This window comes from Mastigoproctus giganteus, chromosome 7 (genome assembly GCF_048544385.1).
Source record: "Mastigoproctus giganteus isolate SK-2022 chromosome 7, ASM4854438v1, whole genome shotgun sequence".
Taxonomy (NCBI): domain Eukaryota; kingdom Metazoa; phylum Arthropoda; class Arachnida; order Uropygi; family Thelyphonidae; genus Mastigoproctus; species Mastigoproctus giganteus.
In genome coordinates, this window is record NC_143581.1 from 93,480,333 (window position 1) to 93,507,597 (window position 27,265).

A 27,265-nucleotide genomic window follows, 5' to 3' on the forward strand; every position below is an offset into this window, starting at 1 on the left:
CATGTTATAATCAGTGATGTCTGGAAAATTAAAATTCTCCATGATAAGATATTCTGACTTGCCAACCCTCCCAGTTTCACTGTACAGTTTATCATTAAACTATACACAGTCATTTGGCCTATAATACTACTGCTCTCATCTTTGTTTTCACAGTGGTTTTTCCACAGCAGACTGACTCAGCACAGCAACCAGTAGACTGACACAGCAGTCTACTGGTTGTACCATTTCTAAATCAATGTGCTTCTTGAACAATGGCATAATCTCCATATCATACTCTGGTGTGCAAAATTTTAGGACCAGCCAGGTTTTCACCTGTAGCTTCTCATAGGAGTGGCCTGGATATGGGGAAAGCATACCAAAGGAACCTCATGAGGTACAGAAATGATGAAGGAAACAACAGAAACAAAATGGTATAGAGGGACTTTATTCAAAAATGGCAACATAGCACTGACTGCCATGATACAGATGCATCACTGCCAAAGATGGAACAAAGGGACAGAGGTGGTCCTCAGTCGGAGATATGACCACCCCTAATGTCGATGCTGGCTTTGCACTGCCTGTCCATACTTAGAACAGTGTTGTTGATAAGTTCTTGTGGTAACATCGTCCATTCCTCTATCAGCTCCATTTTCAGCTGGTGAACATTTTCTGGTGGGTGTGGACATGCCGCTAGGCATCTCCCCAGAGCATCCCATATGTGTTCGATGGGATTTAGATCTTAGGAACGGGCAGGCCAATCCATACGAACAATGTCCTCACTTTCCAAAAGCATATCAACAGCTGCAGTGCGATGGGGTGTGGTGTTATCATCTATAAACACGAACTCGGGACCAATGGTACCTCGGAACAGACACACATAGGGAAGGATTACCTCAGTACAGTAGCGTTCACTGGTCACAGTACCACCTTCCAGTATCTGGAGTTGTGTACGTCCATCCAAGATAACACCTCCCCAAATGAGAACACCTCGACCGCCATAGTGGCCCCTTTCAGTGATGTTTGCAGGGTCATACCATGTGCCAACCTCTCGCCAGCTTAGCTGACATCCAGAATCGCTGCTGAGACTGAATCTACTCTCATCAGTAAACAGTACCTTAAGTAAAGATTTTGTGGTTGTAATCTTTAGAAATAGTGTTGGTCCTTAAGTTTTGCACACCAGTGTATTTGTCTCTCTGTACATTATAATTGCCCTGTCTAAATTTTACATCCACACTATCAGAGTGACACCATTTTTCCATTATAGTTATAATCTCAGAATTTGATGTTGTAACCAGTACTGCAGCCTCATCATCAAAATTATTTATGATACATCTTGCAGTACCATATAAACAACTAAATGTATTCTAATTCATGTTTTTAGGAAGATTTGTACATCCCATGTAATTTATTGTCCCATGTGAACCTCCAATAAGCATATAATTTCCTTTCTCATACTTTTCAGGCTACTGTTTGTCACAGCAGAAGCAATACAAGATTCAATTCCAACTATTCTTTTGGCTTTCATTATATTATTTTTTAATGAACTCTTTTCTCCCCTATACTAACAATTAACTTTAGTTTTCTGACCTTCCCAACATTGCCTAGATATCATCAACAAATATTCTTGCACTGCACTTCTTTTTAAGTGAATCCCATCCCTTTAGAAATAGTCCTGTCTGTTAAAGAGTACTGGCCATTCTAAAAAGAATTCTTGAGATACAAATTGATTGAGAGAGCCCACATCGTAAACTCCCTCCTGTCATTGATGAAAAAATTCTATAGACTCTTTCAAATTCTGCTCTAATGTGACTTATTCTCAACATCACATTCATATGTTAAATAAAGTCTCAGAATGCCTGTGTTAAAATCATTGGTTACAACAATATCACCCTTTGTGCTCTTAAAAGATGATAATCGTTCTACAATATCATCCTTCCACGCAGGTGCATGCATGAGGGTGGGCTCCAACATTAAGGCAGACCACCAGGCACTTGAAGAATCCCCTGATTTTATTCCTTCAAGCACTTGAATTCATTCAGCAAAATGCTAAATTTCTGTTTAATTTACTCACTCTACACACCTAGTACAAATGGAATGGCATCTCCTATGGCATTCTGTCGAGCTACGGTTAGGTCTGCATATATTCCACACAGTGCTTGAATGACAACCTGATTTGTAGGAGAACTGCCTTCAGCAGTATTCCTTCCTTCTCCACATCAAAGCATCCTCATAAAATATTACAATATTCATTATCCTGTACACAAAAGAAAATATTCAAAAATTATACTTCTGGGGGAGGGGTTCAAATAAATTTGTATTCACCCAGAGGTAGTTGTGATAGAAGGTTGAAACAAACACTGTGTATTACGCCTTTTCATCATAGTCACCAAACAAATTGACACATTTTCACCACCTCTCAATATACTTCCGTAGGCCAGTTTTGTAGAAGTCCTCTGATTGTCCTTCAAACCATGCAGCAGATTATTACCTAATAATCAGAAGTAAAGTGTTTTCTGTGAAGGAAGGACTTCAGGACAGGGAAGGGGAAGAAATCAGTATGCAAAGTCAGAGAAATAAGCAGAATATGGCAATATTTCAGTTTTTCCTGGCACATTTACATTTCATATGCACATTGTGGTCTTACCTTCTTGTAAGGGATCAGAAGTATGGCAACTCATCTAGCAGACACTTTACTCATCTCCAACTGCTGATGGATGTTTTCCACAGACTTTACACTAATTTGTAAAGAACTAGCTGCTTTGCAGCTAGTTCTTTGACACTAATACTCCAATATTCCAGGATTATTGCCTCAATTTTTGCAACATTTTCTTGTGTTACAGTAGTTGCTGGATATCATGGGATTTCTTCATCATGCACAGTTTCTTCCACATTTGAATTGTTCATACCAATGTGCAACAACATGGTAACCTGGACGCTTCTTGATTAGACTGGGGTTCGAGCCTGTCACCACCAAATACGGAGGATGCGGAAAGGTCAGGGAATGACCACCGCATATTCCTGGAGCAATATGGCCTTAGTTGCTAATGCTCCTAAAAACCAAATAACAACAACTGTCTGTCTGTCCGTGTGTGTGTGTTCCTTTAATCTTATGTTATCATAGTTCTCAATGGCTGAATAATGGCTTCACTACTTGTTATTCATTTGAAAAATCTTGTTAGAGTATTAGTATTAGCAATGGCCACATGGTGCAAGGAAACCTATGGCTTATGCTGTACCAGCCAAAATAAATAAATAAAAATAAAAAAGTTAGACCTCGTTGATTTTTGTGATTATTAAAATTTCTGTATGATATATTTTTTTTGTAAATGAAATACAGTGTAGAACCCAGATAAGAAATTCCCGCATAAGAAGTTTTTCCCTGTGCTAGATTAGGTTTGGTTTCTGAAATCCCAATTTCATCTCTGTATGTTGTAATGTATTATTTTCCTGCATAAGAAGTTTCCTGGGTAAAACGTTTTCCTGCATAAAAAGTTTGTGATAAATAATGCACAGTGTATTATTATAATGACGTTTTCCCACTTAATACGTTTTTTAAATATAGAAATTATTTATTTTTAATATTAAACAATATAAACATTTGGTAATTGGCTGATACCACCACCCAGGGGTGGTGGGGTGGTAGTATCTGCTGAGAATCCATTGGCGAAGTTTTGCCTATTCGAGAATCCATTGTTAAAGCATTGCTTATTTGAGGTAGTTTAATGTCAGGGCAACTCACTGCAAAGGCATTCACAATATAAGATATAACAGAAACTATGCTATTTCATCTACTTTGGTGGTTTAATACGAACTAAAATGATACTAAGCACTAACTTGTTCAATTAGTGAATTTTCCATGGTCTGAGGCTTTCAGTGCTAAAACCTTTTTAGTATAAACATTTTGATGTAATGCAAGTGACATAGTGTGACGTAGCTGAGTGGTCAGGGGCGGGAGTGCAGTAGCCATGCTCTTTGAGTGGACCGGGGTTCAAGCCTGTGACTGCTAAATACGATTACCGTTTGTATTGATTGATTTGTCGTAAACTCCACTCACCTAGTGGTCGTGCCAGAGTATAAACAAGAACATTAATGTTAATATTGCAATTGTTTTCAATGTAGACCGCGTTAAGTTCTGATGGTTGTGAAGAATTCTGAATTACTTCGTGGATTGTTGCTCTCTTTTTGTAATTGTGACCTTTTAATGTATGTTGAAACCACAAAGGAGCTAATTCTTCCAACTTGGCAATGAGTTTACCAATAGCAGAATGTTAAGCAATTAGAAATCTTCAGTTTAAAAATGTTTCCCATAAGCAGAGTAAAAATTTATAAATTCCAAAATAGTACTTAAAAATCATCTTTAACTTATGTATGTGTATCTTTTCATTTTTATTTGTGTAGTTAATATTTCATACTCTTAGGTCACTTTCCCTTCTAAGAAGTTTTCCCACATAAGAAGTTCTAAACCTATAGTTCCTTGGAAAACTTCTTATCTGGGTTTTACTGTATTTGTAAATCTTTTATTGCTTAATTTCACTATAATACATGTATGAAGTGAAGTACTATTACTGAAATTTCATATTCTGATAGTGCTGGGAAACCTTTGTAGGACAACAGTTATATAAATTGATGATCATGGATTTCATTGTCACATTTATCATAGTCTTCCTGGTTGGATTCCCTAGAAGGTAAAATTAAAAGTTCTTTTATTTTTCTTTCAATGTTATTTCAAAAAAATATTTTTAAATGTTTCTGTTTATGTCCTGTAACAGCCATGCATCACAGGAGAGATAAGAGTTTCATTTCAAATGATAATGTTCATACCTGCATGCATATGCCATACCTCAAAAAAGCTATTTTATCCTCTGGGAGGAGTGAAAAGTGCACTGCTGATTACTTCATTGTTAGCAGTGCATTTTTCATGGCCTGATTTCACACAGTGTCATTTTCCCTAATGAGTTATTCTCAGCCCACACACACTTGTGCAGATACAACACATTATAAGTGATAAGAGGTCACATCAAATATTACCTGCACTTTTTTTTTTTTTTTTACCACTTTGAAATTTATTAGAATTGCTCCACCCAGGTTAGTGGGTGCATATTACAAGTTACATTACCTTTTATTTACATGATTGTTATTTTATATTGTACTTAATACGTAGTTATAGTTACGCTGGTTATTTTTTATTTTTAATTTAGATAAAGAGTTTTTGTGGATTTTACTTACAATAGGTAAAACCGTTATTTCGTTCCATTTTTGTAGCCATTGTTTTTGGATATAGTGGTAGGGAATTCAAATTTTTTAATTGAGGTAGCTAGGTAGGTCTAACGCATAATTATATAGTAATACGCTTCACTGTTTCTATTTAATAATTTCTATTCAAATACTATTGACATTTAATTTATTGATTTTATTAATTTAAACTACCATGCCCCAAACTAGAGCAGCAAAGCAACGGGCACAAAGTGGCAGGAATGCTGTGACTCGGGGGAGAACTGAGGGGGGCAATTCTCCAACGCATCACAGCCTAAAAAAATGTGCAGCTTGTGAAATGTTTGCCGAACTCTCTGGAACGGAACATGATATTGCCATGGGGGATGTCTTTGTGTGTGCGCGATGTAAGGAGTGTAAGGAAATCAGGCGACAACTCAGCGTTGTTATGGGCCTATATGAGAGTTTGAAGGACAGGGTGGATGCCCTCGAAAGATCTAAATTGAGGGACCCATCAGGCTCTCAGCTGCCCACATCAACGCCAAAGCTTGCACTTGGTCATCACGCAACACAGCGGCAACCCCTAAGGCAGAATGCGCTGGTCCCACAGGAACAAGTAGTTGTTGGTGACTCTATTGTCAGGGAAACGGGGAACATCCTTTGTAAAAAGGATAGGTGGAACAGGACCAGGGTATGTCTGCCAGGGGCAAAGGTTGATGACGTTGTAGAGCGGATATCATCTTTCAAGGGCACAAAAGGTGATATAGTTGTACACGTTGGCACTAATGATATTAGGAGACCGGCGGAATTACTCAACAAGTACAGGTCACTGTTGAAAAAAAGCCGTGAAATAGGGTTGAATTTGAAAGTGTCTGCAATTCTGCCCAGACACGATAGGAGGGAGTACATGATGAGAGCCTTGTCGATCAATTCGGCCCTGGAAAGATTGTGCAAGGCTCAAGGGGTAGAATATTTTTCAGCCTGGACTGTACTTGTTAACAGGAGAGATTGCTTCTACAGGGATGGGATACACTTAAATAGAAAGGGTGCAAGAATATTTGCTGATGCTATCGAGGCAGTGTTAGGTGGGTCGGAAAACTGCTAGTTTGGGGGGATACAAAGACTAATAGTTTAACAGTAACCGCAGGCAGAGGTGAAGGTGATTCTTGCACAACTTCTATTAGAATAAGAAGCGACCTGGAGCGAGGGGTGTTGGGGGTTTCAGGGATGGATGGCAGTCATCATGGAATAGTTGGGTATATGGGATGTGTTAGGGTAACAAGGAATAGGCATAGGAGCATGTATGCTTGCATGTATACCAATGCTAGAAGTATAGTAAATAAATTTGATGAATTTGAAGTGTTGGTCAAGACATCAAAGGCGGATATTGTTGGGATAGCAGAGACGTGGTGTCACAAAGATATAAGGAATGCACAACTGGAATTTGGGGAGTACAATGTGTACAGAAAGGATAGACAGGACAGAAAGGGAGGGGGTGTTATGCTGTTAATTAAGAAAAACATAAAATCAAAGGAAGTGCACCCAGTTAATATAGATGAACAGTGCTCTGTTGAGTCAGTTTGGTGTGAGATAAGCACTGCGAAAGGAAAAATAACAGTAGGAGTGTGTTATAGGCCTACTGACATGAATGAGTACAATGAACAATTGTACAGAGAAATAGAGTGGGCCAGTAAATCAGAATGTCTTATAATGGGGGATTTTAACTTCCCAGATATTGACTGGAACTTGTGGGTTGGTCACTCACACACTAGTCAGACTTTTGTGGTTTTATTGGATGATTGTTTTCTGCAGCAGCATGTTCGAGAGGCAACCAGAGAAAGTAACACTCTTGATCTGGTTATCAGCAGTGATCATTCGTGTATTAAGAATTTGCAGATAAAGGAACCACTAGGTGGCAGTGATCACAGTGTGCTGAAGTGGGATTTACTCAAAGAGGTAACTACTGTCAGGGGTAAAGGAAAGGGTTTTTGCTTCCGTAAAGGGGAGTACAGTGGTCTCAGACAGTTTTTAAATTCTGTACAGTGGGATCAGCTGACGATGTTACAAACAGTAAATTCTAAGTGGGAAGCATTCAAGGAATTAATCGTGGAAGCTACTAGACTTTATATACCGATTAAGAAATATCGTTCAAGGTTTAGGCCTAAATGGTTATCAAATGAACTAATGAGACTCGTGACAGAGAAGAAAAATGCATGGGATGCATATAAATTATCAGGTGACGCAGAAGCCTGTGGAAGATATAAGCTAGTCTGTAATCAGGTCACAAAGGAGGTTCGGCAGGCGAAGGCGGATTACGAGAAATCTTTGGCAAAAGATGCTAAGAAAAACAGCAAGGATTTCTTTACTTATATAAACTCTAAAAGGAAGGGGATGAATATGATTGGTCCACTTGACATCGATGGTTCGACTGTTGATGATCCTGCTCAGATAGCAAACAAACTGAATGAGTATTTTGCATCTACATTCACACGTGAGGAATTATTACAGTTTGAAAATGGAAGAAGGTTATCAAATTGTAGCAGTGTGCTTAATGATTTTGTAATAACTGAGAGCAAAGTGGAGGAGAAATTGTTGAAGTTAAACATAAGAAAGGCACCTGGGGTGGATGGGATCTATCCAGTTATTTTAAAGGAGGCGGCAAAGCAACTAAGCAAACCCTTAGCCATAATTATGAGAGCATCCTTGGACTCAGGGGAGGTTCCCACGGACTGGAGATATGCAAATGTGTCCCCAATTCACAAAGGTGGATCGAAGGATGACACGAGTAATTACAGACCAGTTAGTTTAACTTCTGTTCCGGGTAAAATAATGGAGTCACTGGTTAAAGATGCATTGCAGGATCATCTAGACAAGACTGCAGCAATAATTCAAACACAGCATGGGTTTGTTAAGGGAAAGTCTTGTCTGACAAATTTGATTGGTTATTATGATGTGGTCACAAAGGAACTGGATGCAAAAAATAATTTTGATATCATATACTTGGATTTCAGGAAAGCTTTTGACACTGTTGCGCATGGAAGACTACTGTACAAATTGGAGCAGAATGGTATTAAGGGTAAGTTGCTACAATGGATAAAAGGATGGTTAAGTGGGAGAAGACAGAGGGTGGTAATCAATGGGTGCTGCTCTTCGTGGACTAATGTTATTAGTGGAGTCCCACAGGGTTCGGTGTTGGGTCCACTGTTGTTTTGTGTATTTATCAATGATATTGATGAAGGTATATCAGGCTTAATGTCGAAGTTTGCGGATGACGCAAAGGTTGACAGGGTTGTTAATGACAGTAATGGCAGTGTGCTACTGCAACAGGATCTAGATAATTTGGGCAGATGGGCTGAGAAGTGGCAACTGAAGTTCAACCTTGACAAATGCAAAGTACTGCATATGGGTAGAAGTAACCCCAGAGAAACGTACCAACTGTGTGGTACTACACTTAAGGTGGTAGAAAATGAAAAAGACCTGGGAGTAATCGTCCAGTCAGATATGAAGTTTTCTGAGCAATGCAGACAGGCTGCTAGGGCAGGTCATGGGGTTTTGTCAATGATATATAGGAATTTTGCTAGCAGGGAAAAGGAGGTGATTGTCCCTCTGTATAAGGCAATGGTCAGGCCATGCCTTGAGTACTGCGTACAGGTCTGGAGGCCTCATTTTAGGAAGGATGTAGATTTGCTTGAGCGTGTACAGAGAAGAGCAACACGATTGGTGAGGGGAATGAAGGGATTCTCTTACCAAGAGAGGCTTAAGTTCTGCAAATTGCAGTGGCTGGAGACTAGGCACCTGCGCGGTGATCTGATTGAGGTCTATAAGGCCTTGAATGGGTTGAGCACGCTGAATTCTGATGGGATCCTTCCACTTGTTCAGATTACGAACCTATGGGGACATAAGTTCAAATTAAGAAAGGACAGATGTAGAATAGATGTGCGGAAATTTGCCTTTAGCCAGCGGGTGGTTAATTGCTGGAACAAACTTCCATCTGTCGTTGTGGAAGTTGATAGGTTAAATAAATTTAAGGAGGAACTGGACAGGCATTTGGAGGGAATGGTGTGATTTTTTTTTTTTTTTTTTGGCTGATGCTGCATAAGCTCCTACACTTGCTTTCTTGCATCATGTGCCACTACTACTACTACTACTACTACTTAATTATACATTTTGATACATGTAAAATTCTTACAACTGAAATAATAAAATTTACTAAAAACAAAAAAATAACGAAGTAACATAATAATGTAACAAACAAATAATGAGCAATAAACAAAGAATTAAATGATAGGTAATGTAGAGGCTTATATTTAATTAAAAAAAGTAAACTGCAGCCATTATCAAACCACTGCAGAAACGATTCATGTTGAGGGAAATGGACCATAATTTGCCAAGCTGGTCCAGTGCAAGTTGGCAGATCAATTGTATTTAGCAGTCAGGGGTTGAACAACAGTTGACTCAAAGAGCATGTGCTACTGCATTTCCTCTCCTGACCACTGGGCTATAAAGATATAATTGTTGATTTTTCTTCATTTTACATTTCTTGTGCAGAATATCTCCAAATTAATCCATAAATTGTTATAATGCTGAGAGTATTGTATGGGAATAGTCTCTTGAGTCCAACTGAGAGTTTGAGGGCTGGGAGAATGGGCATCCACTCATCTAAGAGAGTTTCTCAGCTACCAGACGATGCTTTTCAGGTCTGGGTCATCCAGTATTCCAGCTGTTTAATCAAGTTTACACATGATTATTGTACAGTGTTATATGGCATGCAGTACCTGGGGTCTTCCTCAACTCTGCATGTTTCAGTACAAAACTCTGTAAAACTCAAATAGTACAAGTTTATTGTGTTATCTGCATTGGGTCATGTTGGTCTGTTGTTTCTCCAGCCACTTAGCCACAGTGCCCTTGGAGAGCCAAAATCCCCTTGTTGCCCATGCTGCATTACCACGAAGGGGTGGGTTGACTGTAGGCCTTCCCACCTGGCTACGGAGGCGCCCCACCCACCCTGTGATTGTTGGAGCTTGTGGGTAGGGCTGCTAGAAGAGGGGACTCTGGAAGTTTTTATTGGAAAGGAATATGGGGTGATAGATAAAGGAGGTAGATGGTAGGGAGTGTCCACCAGGAAACAGAAAATTGAGGGAACAGAGGGGCACCTCTGTGGGGAAGTTCATCCTCCTCTAATGGGGTTGTTTAAGAACAGGGAAAGGTTTAGGGTGGTAGGGCCCACCAGGAAAAAAGTACAGATGGGAGGTGGGGAGAGATGGTAGTTGGTTTAAGGGATAATAAAGTTGTAGGGTCAGGGTGCCCAATGTGTGGGTGGGAGATTGCTACTATAGTTGGTATATTCAAATAAATCCTACACTGGCCAGATACAGCTGCAGCCAGTCAGCAAACGGGGGGATTCCTGTTAGGTTGTTCCACTGCAGAGGACAAATTGGGTGAGCCTGTCAGAACAGACATTATACACAGAACACTTTTTCTCTTTTTTTGACACATATTTAGGGGAACATGACAATTTGACACAGTGACTTCCTCCCTCACATTTATCTTATTCCATACATGACCTTTCATTTGGACAGAACAGTATTCCCCTAAATACAAACATGTTATTTGTCTGCCATGCACATACTTTTCTTTTTTTCATATGCATATATGTATATACACTACCCTACCATTAATATCCAGACATCCCTCCATGGATGGGGAAACAGGTCCTATGCATGCAATATGTCACAGAACCTATAAATATGCACACTGGGCTTTGAACAGACAATTGCAAAAGTGGGCATGCAAGATGACACCAACATAATTAACAGACTTCCAACGTGGAATGATAGTAAGATACTGCATAAGCAAGCATTCTGTACAAGACATTGTAGTCACTCTGGGGATCCCTATGTCAATAGTTAGTGATGTCATATGCAAATTGAAGAGGAATGGGACTGAATCTGTTAAAAAATGGCCTGGTAAAGCCCGAAAACTAACAGAACGGGACAATAAAATTCTGTGAAGTACTGTGTGTGTGTGTGTGTGTGTGTGTGTGTGTGTGTGTGTGCAAATCGTAATTTGCCATTGTCTCAAGTCATGCAAACCCTCTGTGAGAATACTGGGACTAATGTCAGCACTAGCACAATATGAAGGACACTCCATGATATGGGTTACAATGGTTGTGCAGCTGTTCACAAGCCATTGATCACCTCAACAAAGAGATGCTGATTAAAATGGTATAAGGAGTGTGAATCCTGCACTATACAGCCATGGAAAACAGTCCTATGGACAGACGAGTCGAGGTTTTCACTCTACCAGTCTGATGGCCATTCCTGGGTGTGGGGAAAGCCAGGGGAACAATTCCTTCCTGATTTTATCCTCCCAACAATGAAGTTTGGTAGAGGCAGTGTCATGGTATGGGGCTGCTTTGGCTTGGGCTTTGGTTTTGGCCCATTAGTCGTTATCAACAAAACCATGAATGCTGTGCAATACTAGGACAGCCTGGACAATTATGAACTTCCAACATTATGGTAATACTTCAGCGAAGGCCCATACCTGTATCAGTAAGACAGCATGCCATGCCATACTGCTCGAGTCGTAACAGAGTGGTGTGAGGACATGGGTGTGGGAAAGTTGGATTGGCCAACCCAGAGTTTTGATCTGAACCCTATTTGAGCATCTTTGGGATGTATTGGATTGTCAAGTACATGCCCATCGAGATTGCCCAAAGAACAAGGCCGAACTGGCGATTGCGTTAAAGGCAGAGTGGAGGAACATATCACCTGACATTAATAAAATGCTGGTTGAGAGTATGTTGCTAAGATTGAAGGCCATCATAAAAGCAAAAGGTTTCAGCACAAAATATTAAATGACACAATAAAAGCTCCCTTTTTTTTTTGTCTAAAGGCAGGTGTCCGGATATTAATGGTAGGGCAGTGTATATATAAATAACCAATATAACCATATATTTATAATCAATCGCTAGCATTTATGTAGTCATCACATAGTTTACACACATGACCACTCATGTATACCACATTTTAAGAACATCTTGACCTGCAGTTGTTAAGTTAATCTTTTTTTTCTTTTTTTTTTTTGACATGTTCAGAGTGCACATTCAGACAGTCAATTGATATTCTCATTAATTACGTTAATGTGTGTGACTCATGAGTTACACACATTTAATCCTCATCACTTGACACAGTACTCTGAATATGACAATAAGTCTATGGAAGGTTGCTGCATGTATTTGTGACCATGCAGACTGCAGTGCACCCCAGAGTTCCTGTAGGTTCCTTGGTGGAGGAGGAGCCATCCGTCTGATGTCTCAGTCGAGGTGGTCCCACAGATTTTCAATTGGGTTAAGATCCAAGGAATTCGGTGACCAAGGGAGTAGCTTAAAGTCTTCGTCATGCTCCTCAAACCCCTCCTGGACAGTTCTGGTGACATGGCATGGTGCACTGTCTTACTGATTACTGTCTCACTGTCTTACCTTTGCCCCAGGGTGCATTATAGCCTCAGTTGCTGATGCGCCAATAAAACCCAAATCAAATCAAATCCTTTGTCCCAGGGAACACAGTTAACATGTATGGGTGTATCTGATCGGCGATGATCAATAGGTAACCATTTGCATTCAGAGTGCCCTCCAGAGGTATTAGCAGATCCAAGCCATGCCATGAAAACATTCCCCAGACCATAACACCAGGGTCTCCAGATGGGACTGGAGACTCAATAGGCACACTCTGTCCTTAATCTATAAAGCGGTATTTACCCCTGATTATAACGTACATGGCAGTCATCTGGTACCCAAAAGCTGTCACTATTACTGGTAGAATAATCCTCCACTCTCTGCAAAGGAACATCCTGCTCGCCACTACCCATGCCTGCTGCACTGTCAGTACCCATGCTGTGCAAATCCTGGCAGGTGCCATACCACTGGACCTGGAGGTGTTCCACTGCGGACCGCTCTTCCATCTCTCCAAAGCAAATTCCAAGACCATCCTCGACTTCACAACAGACCCTTCAAATGACAGAACAGCAGAAAAGAAGTCTCCTTGCGCATCTGCAGCAGGCATGGCAAGCGAAATGGACTACTTCTAACAAAGGTGAAATCACTAGAAAGTTCTTCCCTTACATTAACAGGCTTTTCCCCAGGCTTCCCCCCTGGTTTTCACCTGGCCTTTATGCTACATACCTGTTAACTGGCCATGGAATCATTGATGATCCCACTTGCACCTGTGGTGGGACTGAGAGTTGGTTGCACCTTATGTACGACTGCCCCCTGTATGAGGGGGCGCCTCCGTAGCCAGGTGGGAAGGAGCAGCAGCGCATAGCACACGCTTCTTGATTAGACCGGGGTTCAAGCCCGTGACCACCAAATACGGAGGATGCGGAAAGGTCAAGGAATGACCACCGCATATCCTGGAGCAATATGGCCTTAGTTGCTAATGCTCCTAAAAACCAAAACAACAGCCCCCTGTATGAGGATCTCCACTGCACCTTCATCACTTCCTTGACCTACATACCCAAAGACCAAGAAACACACCTGCTTGATAGTAGGGAGGAATATACAGCTTTTACGCGTTTTGCACAAGAGCTCTTCAGCCAAAGGAATTCCTTATCTACAGTATCTGTACCGGCACCACAACGGTCCCAAGAAAGACAACAGATGGTTTGAGACCATGATGGACTTCCATCCAGACTAGACAGATATGAACTTGACGTCACATCATCAAATGGACAACTATCCGACGATTGGAGTTTGAAAGCTACCATTGAATTGACTTAAACACTTGGATTGGACACCACCTGGACTTGACAGAGGTGCGAAATGGCAATCCTATCCGTGCTGCCTTGCACAGTCACTTTCGACCCCATTCCTTCCCCTTTCTTTGCCTTCGCCTGATGGACTGAGTGTCCATTGACTGGTTGGGCATGCCTTCGCCTATATCCCCTTACTTTCATTCCCCCTCTTCTTCCGTACACCCTGTACTACCTCACTCTAATCAATTGCTCTTTTTTTATTATTATTATTATTTGTCTTTTTTATTATTATTATTATTATTTATTTTCTTATTTATTATTATTTTTTTACTATTTTTTTAAATTTATTTTTTCTTATTTATTATTTTTTATTTTTTAACTTGGTCTCCGCTCAGGAAGCTGAGGTGACCCTGACGGATACTAGCCAGAGAATTATGGGCAGCCTGGCTACCTCCTAGTGGTGTGTGTTAGCAACCTAGGGTCCACCAGGGCCCTGCGGCCAAATTCCAGGACACACAACAGAACCTAACACAATACAGCACATTCAACACACAACACTTTTTTGGCATTGACAGTAGTACTGTATTTCTTCACAGTGTATATATGGCGCAGATGTGGGAAACCACAGGTGGCACCTGACCCTAACACTATGTACCATAACACCACCACCACCCCCACCAGCCTGCTTTCTGCCAACAATTGTATCCGGGTGTCTGTTATTTTGGCTAAGATCAAAGTGTCTGTTCTCGGATATTTCACGCCTAACACGCCACCGTCCATCCATTTGGTGGAGCAGAAACTGTGACTCATCGGAGAAGGCCACTTGGCTGGGGTCCAGTGTCGGTATTGCTGTGCAAACTGATGGTCTTGTTTGAGATGAATGGCCATCAGCATGGGTACTGTCACCAAGCATCTCCTACAGAGCTCAATGTGCAACACGGTTCGCTGCACTGTTGTGTTGGAGACCTTTCTGGTGGTCCCACAGTTAATTTTGGATGGCCAGTTCAGCAACAGTAGCTCGTCAATTGGTCCTGACTAACCGTTTCAGCCAACATTCACCTCTGGGATCAATGTCGCACGGGGCTCCACAATTGGCACATTGGGTTGTCAAAACTGTCCCATTTGTTCAGTCTTGATACACTTTCACCACTGCAGCACACGAGCATTTTGCAAAGTCTGCTGTTTCGGAAATACTGGAACCCCTGGCCCAATAGCCGATGATCATGCCTTTTTTCCAGGTCTATAAGGTCGTGTGCTTTGCCCATAACAGAAGCTGTTCATGGATGCTGAACATCAAGCCTTATATGTTTGTGATGTGTGAACTTAACACATGCGCTGTATGATTTGCTAGGCGTTTGTGATGTCTGCATTGGGGGGTGGTGTCATAATACTGTGACTGGACCCTGTATATGCTTGTGTATTCATTCATTCACATAAATATTTATACACATGTGCATGGGCATATACGGAGAAAAAAGATTTATACATTCTTACATTCAATTATCGAAGTTTTCCCATTGTCATGTTGAGGTATGGGAACACAATAATTTGGGTGGGAGATTAAATATTTTCACTGGTGAAAACACTGATGCCCAAGCATTGTGTGGAAGCACAAGCTCTCACTTGTGTCCAATAGTGTGGACGTGAGTGAGAGCCCCTTTGGTATAAAGGTCTTCTAAATAAGCTTCCATCTTATGGTTTGCCAACTGTTTTTTGTAATTGGGTATCCAGCTCTCTCTCTCTCTCTCTCTCTCTCTCTCTCTCTCTCTCTCTCTCTCTCTCTCTGACAGCTTACTGCAGGTGATGGCTCCTCTGTCTTTTAAGTTCTCCACCAATGCTGGTGTTACCCTAGGTTCAGTTCTTTCTCCCACTCTTTTCCTCTTATATATTAGCATTAGCATTAGTAGAGGCATATGATGCAAGAAAGCAAGCTTATTCAGCATCAGCCAAAAAAAAAAAAATATTAATGACCTTCTTCCATTGACCGGAAATCCTACATAGTTTTGCTGATGATAGCACATTGCATTCCGCCTTCCAATTTGAGAAACCTTGCTCTGCTTAAACGGCTTCAAATTTTCGAATATCCACTACCAATTCCTTAAATGTTGATCTCCAGGTAATTCTCCAGTGGGGCAAAGATAACTTAGCTGATTTCAATCCTTGTAAAACTCAGCCCTGTGTTATATCTCACAAAAAGGATTCTTCTTCTGCTCCTATCTTATATTTTATGACATTCCAATTTCTAGGCAAGATCATATATCTCCACTTCTAATCTCTCTTGGCATAAGTACATTACAAATATTTCTTCCTCTGCATATAAAAAATTGGGTTTTCTCTTTCACTGTTGGTGTTACTTTTCTTCCAAACAGCTGTTCACTCTGTACAAATTGCAAACCTGCTCTACCATTGAATATTGTTCCCACATCTGGGGTGGTGCCCCCAAAACCTCCTCAATAGCCATGGAGAGTCCTTGGCTATTGAAGTTGATGTGGAGGAGTTAATTAAGGACAATGGAAGGGAGTTGACAACAGAGGAGTTCCAGGAATTAGAGCAGATGAGTGAGCATGATAGTGGAGATGAGGAACATGAGGAGGATGACTATGTAGCAACAATTCAAGAAATTAAGAACATGTTTGTGTGGGACATTGTGAAGGGAACAGTAAAAATAAACCCAGATATTGAAACCACTGAATTAATGACCTGAAAATTTGAAGATTAGGTGTTAAGTTATTTCAAGAACCTTCAGAAAAAGTGCAATATTCCATGGTAAGTTGAAATCTGTCCCACCATGGAACATTGTTCCCACATCTGGGGTGGTGTCCCCAAAACCTCTCTCAGGCTACTAGATTCCATTCAATAAAAGGAAGTTCTGTTAATAAATGACTCATCTCTAACAGATTCTCTCCACTCCCTGTCTCGAAGATATTCTGCTGCATGCCTTTTCTATAGATACTTCCGTGGGCACTGTTCTTCTGAATAGGCTTCTATAATTCCTGCTCGCTCTCTCTCTCTCTCTCTCTCTCGCTCTCTCTCTCTCTCTCTCTCTCTCTCTCTCTCTCTCTCTCTCTCTCTCTCTTTCAAAGAGGTGCCTCCGTAGCCAGGTGGGAAGGAGCAGCAGTGCGTAGCATACGCTTCTTGATTAGACCGAGGTTCGAGCCCGTCACCACCAAATACGGAGGATGCGGAAAGGTCCGGGAATAACCACCGCATATCCCCGGAGCAATATGGTCTTAGTTGCTAATGCTCCTAAAAACCAAATAACAACAATAACTCTTTCAAAGCAGTCTGAACACGTGCTACAACTAGTCAACATCCTTTTACTGTCCAACTTCAAACTCACAGAACCAACCTTTCTTCTTTCTCATTTATTCATTCAATTTCCGACGCTTCCGTAGCCAGGTGGGAAGCAGCAGCAGTGCATAGCACACGCTTCTTGATTATACCGGGGTTCGAGCCCATCACCACCAAATATGGAGGATGCGGAAAGGTCAGGGAATGACCACCGCATATTCCTGAAGCAATATGGCCTTAGTTGTTAATGCCCCCAAAAACCAAATAACAACAACATTCAATTTCTGTTTTCTAGAACAATTTTCCTTCATAAGTACAGTAAACCCTCGATTTAATGGACCCCGATATAACGGATTTCGGATTTAAAGGACCAGACAATAATACAGTAATGTACATATTAATCTCGACCATACTATTTTTTTTTTTAGGTTATACAAAATTTCAGTGTTATTATTAATTAAAATTTAATAATAATTACCTATTTCCATTATTGTTTTGATAATTACCTACTTTTATTTTTATAATCAAATTCAGGAAATTGTTTTTTATTCTTTCTGAAAACATGTTCAAATAGCTGTTTTCGCAGATAACAGATAAGAGCAGGTGGTGACTTGCGAGCTGAACGTAACTCGGGGCACTAAACTGCAGGTCTACCAACTCGCTTTTTTTGGTCTCAGTCTGACTGAAGCTATTGTGCAGTCAGGTATACAGAGTGTTTCTGTGATTTCTGAATTGTGACTTTATTTATTAAATAATTTTGCAATCCTTACAATTTGAAATGGCATTAAGCAATAGAGGAGTTAAAAGAAAGCGTGTGAACTTAAATGTGGTACAGAAATTAGAGCTGATTGAGAAATTACAACAAGGTGTCTTAGTAGCATGTGTTTGTGAAATTTACGGCATAAATAAACAAACTGTTTCTGATATCCGTAAATCAAAGGCCAAATTGCAACATAATTTTATATTATGTTTATATTGTACAGTACTGTATATTGAATTAAAGCTTTTTTTTTGCATTAAGAACAATAAAAAATGCCCCCCCCTCCCCTTCTCTCCTATTAGTCCGTTAAATCGAAGGTTTGCTGTATTTCCTGAAAATTGCAATCTACAGACATTCAAGTCTAATGTCGACAAATATCTTCTTTCATCTTCTCAACCTCCAACCCATGCACGGTACTAAGTACTATAGGTTCTAATACCTCTTGTGCTTGGGGTTTTTATTAAAAAAAAAAAAAAAAGCATATACTCTCAAAACATTGACAGCCAAACATTTTTAAACATGCAAACCTATGTCCATATCCAAGTTCACTGGAACATAGCCAGAGCAAGCTTACCTCGTGTATCCAAGAACATGTACAAATTTTCTTACTAATTTGCATAGACATACAAATTACATTAACATATATTGAATTTCTATCTTAAATATTGTATTGGGGGGGGTACACATTCTGACAGGCTGGCTTATTTAGGTTTGTCTGTATTGGGAATTGTTATGATCCAAACAGTTGAATTATCTAAGTGGGGAGCTGCCCAGTCTGGATGGTCAGGATTAGTGTTATTTGTAATCCGGCTTTGTGGGTTCCCCAAACTCTGTGTCAAGCAATGTGATGAATACAAAACTCTGTAAAGGCCAGATTCATGTAGGTTAGTGAGTGTGAGTGTTTGTGAAGTGTTAGTGTGGGTTATATTGGTTGTCTTGTTCATCCGACCTCTTAGCCTAGGGGCTTGTGTTTTCATACAGAAACCTCTAATTTGCCACTGTCCATTGCCACGAGGAGGCAGGCCGGGCAGTACAGAATATGAAGCACTGGCAGGGTGAACCCTGTAGTAGCCAAGGCTACAGATAGCTCAGTAAAAAAAAAAAAGTGAAAGTTAGAAGGTAGTGGGAAAATGGGGAAAGTGGGAAAGTTAAAGGTAGTGGGAAAATTCAATGCTAAGGTTGGAAAAAGGCAAAACAGCGCAGAAAGAGGAACTATAGGAAATTTTGGAATTGGTGAAAGAAATAAAAGAGGTGAAAGACTTGTGGAATTTGCAGAATCTCAAGGAATGTCAGTAATGAACACTTTTTTCAAGAAAAGGGTGAACAGAAAGTGGACATGGAAGAGTCCAAATGGATTAACAACTAATGAAATCGACTTCATCCTCACTAACAGAAGATATGTTGTGAATGATGTTACCGTCCTGAATAAGGTAAATGTTGGAAGTGATCACAGAATGGTAAGATGTACACTTGATATAGATGTAGGAAAGGAAAGGAAAAAACTGACTTGAGTAAATAATACAAAGGTCTTTGAAATAACAGAGGAGGAGAAAAAGCAGTATGTACTGGAACTGAAGAACAAGTTTGAGCTTCTGCAGACTGCTCAGGACCAAGATATCGACGAGGAATATTACAACTTTTTGAAAGTGATAAAGCCCAAGAAACCTATAGGGAAAAAGAAATCCAAAGAAGAAAAAATTAGTCAAGAAACACTTGTCATGATGAACCAAAGACGACAAATGAAGAGCAAGAAAAACACTGACAGGGAGAAAATTGAGTATACTGAGTTATGCAAAGCCATTAGAAAGAGACTCAGAGAGGACATAAGAAGATTTAACACAAGAAAAGTAGAACAAGCATTAAGGGAAAACAAAGGATTTAAATCAGCAGCCATGAGCAGTAATACAGAAAGACAAATGATACTGAAACTGAAGAATAGCGATGGTGTACTTATAAACAGCAGAGAAGGCATAATTCAAATAGCAGAAGACTACTATAGAGAATTATACAAGGAGCGAGGGAATGATACCAGCAGTGGGGAAGATGGATTGCAAAGTAGCAACACATACTACATACCCGATATTCTTCCTGATGAGGTAGAACATGCATTGAAGAAAATGAAGAATCGGAAAGCCCCGGGGGAAGATGAAGTTACTGTAGAGTTGTTAAAATTGGGAGGAAGAGACATAACACAAAAACTGGCAAGGCTCTTCACAAAGTGCATTAGAAAAGGTGTGATGCCTAAGCAGTGGAATAATGCAATCATAGTTTTGCTGCATAAGAAAGGAGATAAATCAGAAATTGGAAATTATAGACCAATTAGCTTGTTATCCCATATCTACAAGTTGTTCACAAGGGTCATTACTAACAGATTAGAAAGAATACTTGATGAGAATCAACCGAAAGAGCAAGCTGGCTTTAGGACAGGATTCTCAACTATGGATCACCTTCACGTAATATCACAGCTAATGGAGAAAGCAAATGAATATAAAACACCATTATGCCTGGCATTTGTGGATTATGAAAAGGCATTTGACTCCATACAGCATAAGGCAATGTTTGGGGCACTGGAAAGACAAGGTATAGATACTCCATATATTATGATTTTGAAGAAAATATATGAGAGTGCTACATCCTTTATTAGACTAGACAAAGACAGTAGCAAATTTAAAATCGAGAAAGGAGTTCGACAAGGAGACACAATATCTCCGAAGCTGTTTACTGCTGCCCTTGAGGAAGCTTTCAGAAGATTAGACTGGTCGCAGAAAGGAGTCAATGTGAACGGAGAGTACCTAAACCATTTACGATTTGCAGATGACATTGTGGTCATAAGCCACGATCCCAAAGAATTAGAGGAAAATCTTAATCAGTTATGCACAGTTAGTAAGGATTTTGGACTAAAGATGAATATGGCTAAAACAAAAGTAATGATGAACAAGTATGCCACGGAAAGGGAAATAATGATTGAAGGAGCAGTAATTGAAAAGGTGGAGTCATATACTTATCTGGGACAAGTTATTAGCTGTAATAATGATAAATGGCTGGAAGTCAAGAGAAGAATAAATTTTGGATGGATAGCATTCAGGAAATATAGTCACATACTGAAGAGCAATATCCCAGTTTGTCTGAAACGTAAAATAATGAATCAATGTATACTCCCCACCATGACTTATGGAAGTGAAACTTGGGCACTCACCAAAAGAATGGAAGAGAAGCTAAGAACTACACAGCGAAGAATGGAACGAATTATATTGGGAATCAGACTTTTAGATAAGAAGAGAAACACATGGATTAGGCAGCAAACTCAAGTAAAGGACATTCTTATCAAAACTAAAGAACTAAAATGGTCTTGGGCAGGACACATAGCTCGAAGACATGATGACAGATGGACTAAGAAAATAACAGAATGGTACCCAAGAGGAGCTAGAAGAAAACCTGGAAGACAAAGGCGGAGATGGATAGATGAAATTCATGAGTTTTTGAGTAGTAAATGGATGGCTAGTGCTCAAAACAGAAGGAACTGGAAAGTTGCTGGAGAGGCCTTCATCCTGCAGTGGATTGGAAATGGCTGATGATGATGATGATGATGATGGGAAAATGGGAAGTGGGAGGGGGGGTTAAAATGGTAGAGAGAAAGTGGGGGTCAATAGTAAAGGTACCCACCTGGTTGAAAAGGGGGTGACAGAAGGGGGAACCTGGGTCAGGATGGCCATCCTGCTCAGAGGGTGAGAGGTGATAGCAGTGGGGTTACCCACCAGGCAAAGGGAAGGAGGATGCCACCTAGGTTGGGGTGGAGGGAGAGAACAACAAACTCAGGTGGTAGTAATGAAGGATCATAGGGAAAGGGATCCCTATGTTGGAGTGCTGGCTAGGTAGCCACAGCATGGTGTCTGCTTGGATGGGCAGGGGGGGGGCCCTACTGGTCTAACCCCAGGGGCTCACATCTGGTGAGTATGGGCTTGGCACACCCAGGGTCCTTAGCCAGATATCATCATTCTTCTCTTTCTCTGTGATTCCCTTCTCTCTCTCTCTCTCTCTCAAGGGTAACTCAGAATTTTTTTTGGCTGGTGCAGCATAAGCCTCAGGCTTCCTTGCACCATATGGCTAATAATAATAATAAACATGTCCACCAATTTTTTTCACTCATAACATAATCCTCACTCACTCTCATTCTGATTTTATAATTTTTTCTTACATTTTATATTATTATTTTTTTTTAGTTGTGTGTGTGTGTGTTATATATATATATATATAAAAATAACCTAAAAAAAAAAAAATATATATATATATATATAAAAATAGTATATTTATATATATATATAAATAACCTAAAAAAATATATATATATATATATATATTTATTTTTCACACATCCATCCTTTTTCTCACACCGGGGGGGGGGGGGGGGTGATCACGTTTGGTTGGTTGATCACGGTCAGCCATAGTTAGTTTCTCGAGGTGAGCAAAGGCTGTCCCGGATAGTACATTGCAACAGAAGGGCAACTGTGGTGCAACTTGCTGGTAATTGAAATGCTGGTGACGGGAGTAATGTGTCACAACACACAGTACATCGAACCCTGCTGAAAATGGGGCTGCATAGCTGCAGACCACTCCGACAGTGCATACTATGGGCATACGAGCATCGAAACTGGACCTTGAGTGATTGGAAGAAAATTGTCTAGTCCGATGAATCATGTTTCCTATTGCACCATGTGGACTACTGGGTATGTGTGTATCATTTACCTGGATGCGGCGGTATCATGCTGTGGACAAAGTTCTGCTGGGATACCCTGGGTCCAGTCATCCACTCTGACGTTTACCACCTACCTAAACATCATTGCTGACCAGGTACATCCTTTCGGTAGGTTTGGTAGGTTGATCACGGTCAGCCATAGTTAGTTTCTCGAGGTGAGCAAAGGCTGTCCCGGATAGTACATTGCAACAGAAGGGCAACTGTGGTGCAACTTGCTGGTAATTGAAATGCTGGTGACGGGAGTAATGTGTCACAACACACAGTACATCGAACCCTGCTGAAAATGGGGCTGCATAGCTGCAGACCACTCCGACAGTGCATACTATGGGCATACGAGCATCGAAACTGGACCTTGAGTGATTGGAAGAAAATTGTCTAGTCCGATGAATCATGTTTCCTATTGCACCATGTGGACTACTGGGTATGTGTGTATCATTTACCTGGATGCGGCGGTATCATGCTGTGGACAAAGTTCTGCTGGGATACCCTGGGTCCAGTCATCCACTCTGACGTTTACCACCTACCTAAACATCATTGCTGACCAGGTACATCCTTTCATGGCAACGGTCTTCCCCTCTGGCGGTGCAGTCTTTCAGCAGGATAATGCACCATGCCACACCACCCGGATTGTTCGAGACTGGTTTGTGGAACATGAGGAAGACTTCCAGGTATTGCCCTGGCTTCCAAATTCTTCAGACATCAATCCCATCGAGCATCTGTGGTTTGTGTTGGAACAGCAACTCCGATCTGTGGTGTCTCAACCACAGACATTACAGGATCTGCTGGTTACGTGTTGGTACCATATACCACAAGACACATTTAGAAATCTTGTAGGTCCATGCCTTGCTGGGTACGAGCTGTTTTGGCTGCACGTGGAGGATCAACATCATATTAGGTAGGTGGTCATAATGTTTTGGCTCATCGGTGTAGTGTAACTTAATATACTAAAACCTAATAACTAATTTTAAGTAAAGACAGATTGAAAGAGTCCCGGGGGCTCACATCTGGTGAGTATGGGATTGGCACACCCAGGGTCCTGAGCTGGGTGTGCCAAAAATGAATTGGTGTGTGAAGAATGATGATATCCAGCCTGAGCTGGATATCATCATTCTTCTCTGATATCCAGCCTGAGCTGGATATCATCATTCTTCTCTTTCTTGGTGATTCCCGTCTACTTCTGACTCTTGTTCTCTCCCTTTCTCTCTGGGTAACTCCGCATTTTCTTTTTTTTGTTTGGCTGGTGCAGGAAAAGCCTCGGGCGGCTTCCTTGCACCATATGGCTAATGAGAATAAATAAGACTAGGGTTTAGTAATTAGATTGAACATTATTTAGTTTATGTTCTTTTGCACTCCCATACACACTTTTAGTCATCCTTCTGACATTCATTTCATTTATTCATCTCTTTTTGCACTGCACTCCCCTGGCACTCCAACTTACTGTTATTTTTCAGTTAAAGTGCAGCCCCAGCTGCTGCATATCTTGCAGGCCAGGGGTTAATTCCTATTGACCAGTGTCAGCATCTTACACCACGCCAGCCATTAGTCACGGCATAGTATCTGCTTTGATGGGCAGAGGGCTCTACTGTTCCACATGTCCACCAGTCATCCAGGCACACATGCAGTGTGTGTTTTTTTTTTTTTTTTTTTTTGATTTGGTAGTTGTTGGCGCATCGGCTTCTGTGGCCATATTGCACCTCCCAAGGTTTTTTTTGCAGTACTTTGATCCAAGCCCGAGGCGGGAATCGAACCCGCGACCTTTGGGTTGCCGGGCAGGTACTTTACCCACTCGGCTAGCCCGGTCGGCGCAGTGTGTGTGCTGGTGTTGTTAATATTGAGTTCAATTTGAGTTAGTATGTTTAAACTAAATAACTTATTATTAACTGTGTATTCATTCAGCCAGTTACATTCACTCCCATTTTCCCTAACGATCATTCACTCTCTCTTGCTTGCTTGCTTACTTGGCCACTCTCTTTCACCAAAACTAGCATTTATTCCCCCTTTTTTTTATGTGAAAACATCTATGGCAGTACTGGAGTAAAACCGATTGGTAACAAAATTTCCTACTTTTTGAGAATCATTTTTGAGATGAGAATGGAATCATTCTAAAAAATGATTCCATTCCAACATTTTCGAAGAGCAACAGTTTCGTTTATCCTTTTATTCCACTTCATCTGTGGCGCCTCCATAGCCAGGTGGGAAGGAGCAGCAGTGCGTAACACACACTTCTTGATTAGACCGGGGTTCGAGCCCATCACCACCAAATACGGAGGATGTGGAAAGGTCAGGGAATGACCACCGCATATCCCGGAGCAATATGGCCTTAGTTTCTAATGCTCCTAAAAACCAAATAACAAACAAACAAAACTTCATCTGCCTCGATTGGATTTATTGACAGAAGATCTCATTTCTCCATGTATACCATTCATGTAAATTAGAAGACTAAGACCTGGTTTCGGCCAATACAGAATTTTGGGCCATATTATAAATGTTCCTCTAAATGTTAATTTGACAATCAATTATTTACCTTGGAGAATAGATGAAGATTATTGCATTAACGTTCATACCAAATGTAAGAAAAATTTCACAAATCGAGTAATTTAAAGGGCCTTGTTCGTAAACAAGATGAAGGGTTAGGTGAATGTATCTACTTTCTTGTATCGCCCGTATGATATCGAGATTGACGAAGCATTCTTCGATAAAGACATAGAACAAGATCATGCTCCTACATGTAGTGAAATGAGTGAAACCATACCTATTGAAGATAGTTTAGTCACTTAACAACAATATCTCTTTTGGAGCAACGACAAATATTTACGAATAGCTCCTGGTGAACGAAATGTTCCACAGAGTTTACTTTTTGACAAGCATGCTGAAAAATTGTCCTTTCCTAGAATTTACCTCTGTCAGTATCGAGAGTTTAGATAATTTAAAAAGTTACACTGTTTATGATGACATCAAGTGAACTTCATCATTCAGGTCAGTGTGGAGTGACACCTTATCATCTTCTTTATATAGCCATGGGAATAATGACTAAGAACTTGACTAATAACTGCATTGAAAATAATTTAATATTTTTGAAATCGATTCCTAATTCAACTTATTACTGGGCACAACGTAAAAGAGATCTGTTTGTGATGATCAGACAATTGGTAAACCTACGTTCTTAACTTTGAGTGCAAACGAAACCGGTTGGCCTAAATTGCTAAACATTTTATACAAATTAAAGCATGACAGTTTGGATATCCTTGAGCAGAAGCTCATCATTTTATGGAAAAGGCGACATTAGTTATTAGTATTATTATTATTATTATTATTATTATTAGCATTAGCGATATAGTGCAAGTAGGCCTGAAGTTTATGTTGCACCAGCCAAAAAAAAATTTCCGAGTTATCCCGAGAGAGAGAGAGAGAGAGAGAGAGAGAGAGAGAGAGAGAGAGAGAGAGAGAGAGTCAGAAGTAGATGGGAATCACCAAGAAAGAGAAGAATGATGATATCCGGGTGTGTCAAGCCCATACTCACCAGATGTGAGCTCCTGGGTGAAGATACCGTAATGTGTGTGCAATTCATTTTAATAAACTTGTGGATTGTATTGTAACTTTACTTCAGTCTAAGCGTTTCAGTCCATTTCGACAATATTATGTCAACTATTTTAAATGGATTGAATTTCAACATTGAGGTAGTTCACATTATTTTGTGTCTTAATAATGCTCCTAAAGAACCTATGGGAAACGGTATGAACACAATGATAGCTATAATAAATCAGCTCGAGTCTGTTTCTACTGCAAAAGCCTCTGGTAATATCAACTCAAAACGCATAAACATACTTTTACTTGTTTATGAGTTTGAAGTTTTGAAGCTCCATTTATACCATCACGATCTACAATGATTTTACCATGCCAAAAGCAGACACTCGACGAGTCAAATATAATGCTGACTACAAAAAATCATGGAAGAATGTAGAGGACAATGAATATACTAGCATCAATCACTTCTTTAAAGAAAATTGCATTCATTCAGAATCATATTATATTGATTTACTTCAAGCTGGTATTACTCAGCCAGAAGTCTTTCTGAAACGAGAACCTCATCAAAAATGGCATAACCCCTTCAATCCTTTTGTGTTTATCCTTTTAAAGTCTAACTTGAACATTCAATCCATCACAGAAGAATATTCTTGTGCTGCTTATGCCAGCGAATATGTAAATAAGATCAATCGCGGGATTAGCAAATTACAACGTAAAATTATTGAAATCATGACTGATTATCCTGAGTTTGGTATCATTGAAATTACAAGAAAATTAAGCATCGACATACTCAACTCTGTTGAAATTACTAGTCAAGAGGCTGCTTGGTATTTCACTTCATCAACTGATGTCCGAGAATTCAGTTGTTGTAACTTATTACCTACAGTGTGACCTATCGAGTGGCATCATAATAGAAAATGGAATGAGAAAACATGGGTGACAATCCTACTGACATATCGAAATAGATTTGGTTTTGATAAGTGAGAGAAAAGGGA

At 40.3% G+C, this 27,265-nt stretch overlaps 1 protein-coding gene across 1 annotated transcript in view; it reads left to right on the forward strand.

The window, feature by feature from the left end:
* LOC150083080 (transmembrane channel-like protein 7) overlaps window positions 1–27,265 on the forward strand; it is a 338,378-nt gene that overhangs the window by 232,905 nt on the left and 78,208 nt on the right. Inside the window, exon 12 of the mRNA XM_090378384.1 lies at window positions 4,567–4,664. Coding sequence (XP_090234510.1) covers window positions 4,567–4,664 — 98 coding nt within the window. The remainder of the gene's footprint in view (window positions 1–4,566; window positions 4,665–27,265) is intronic.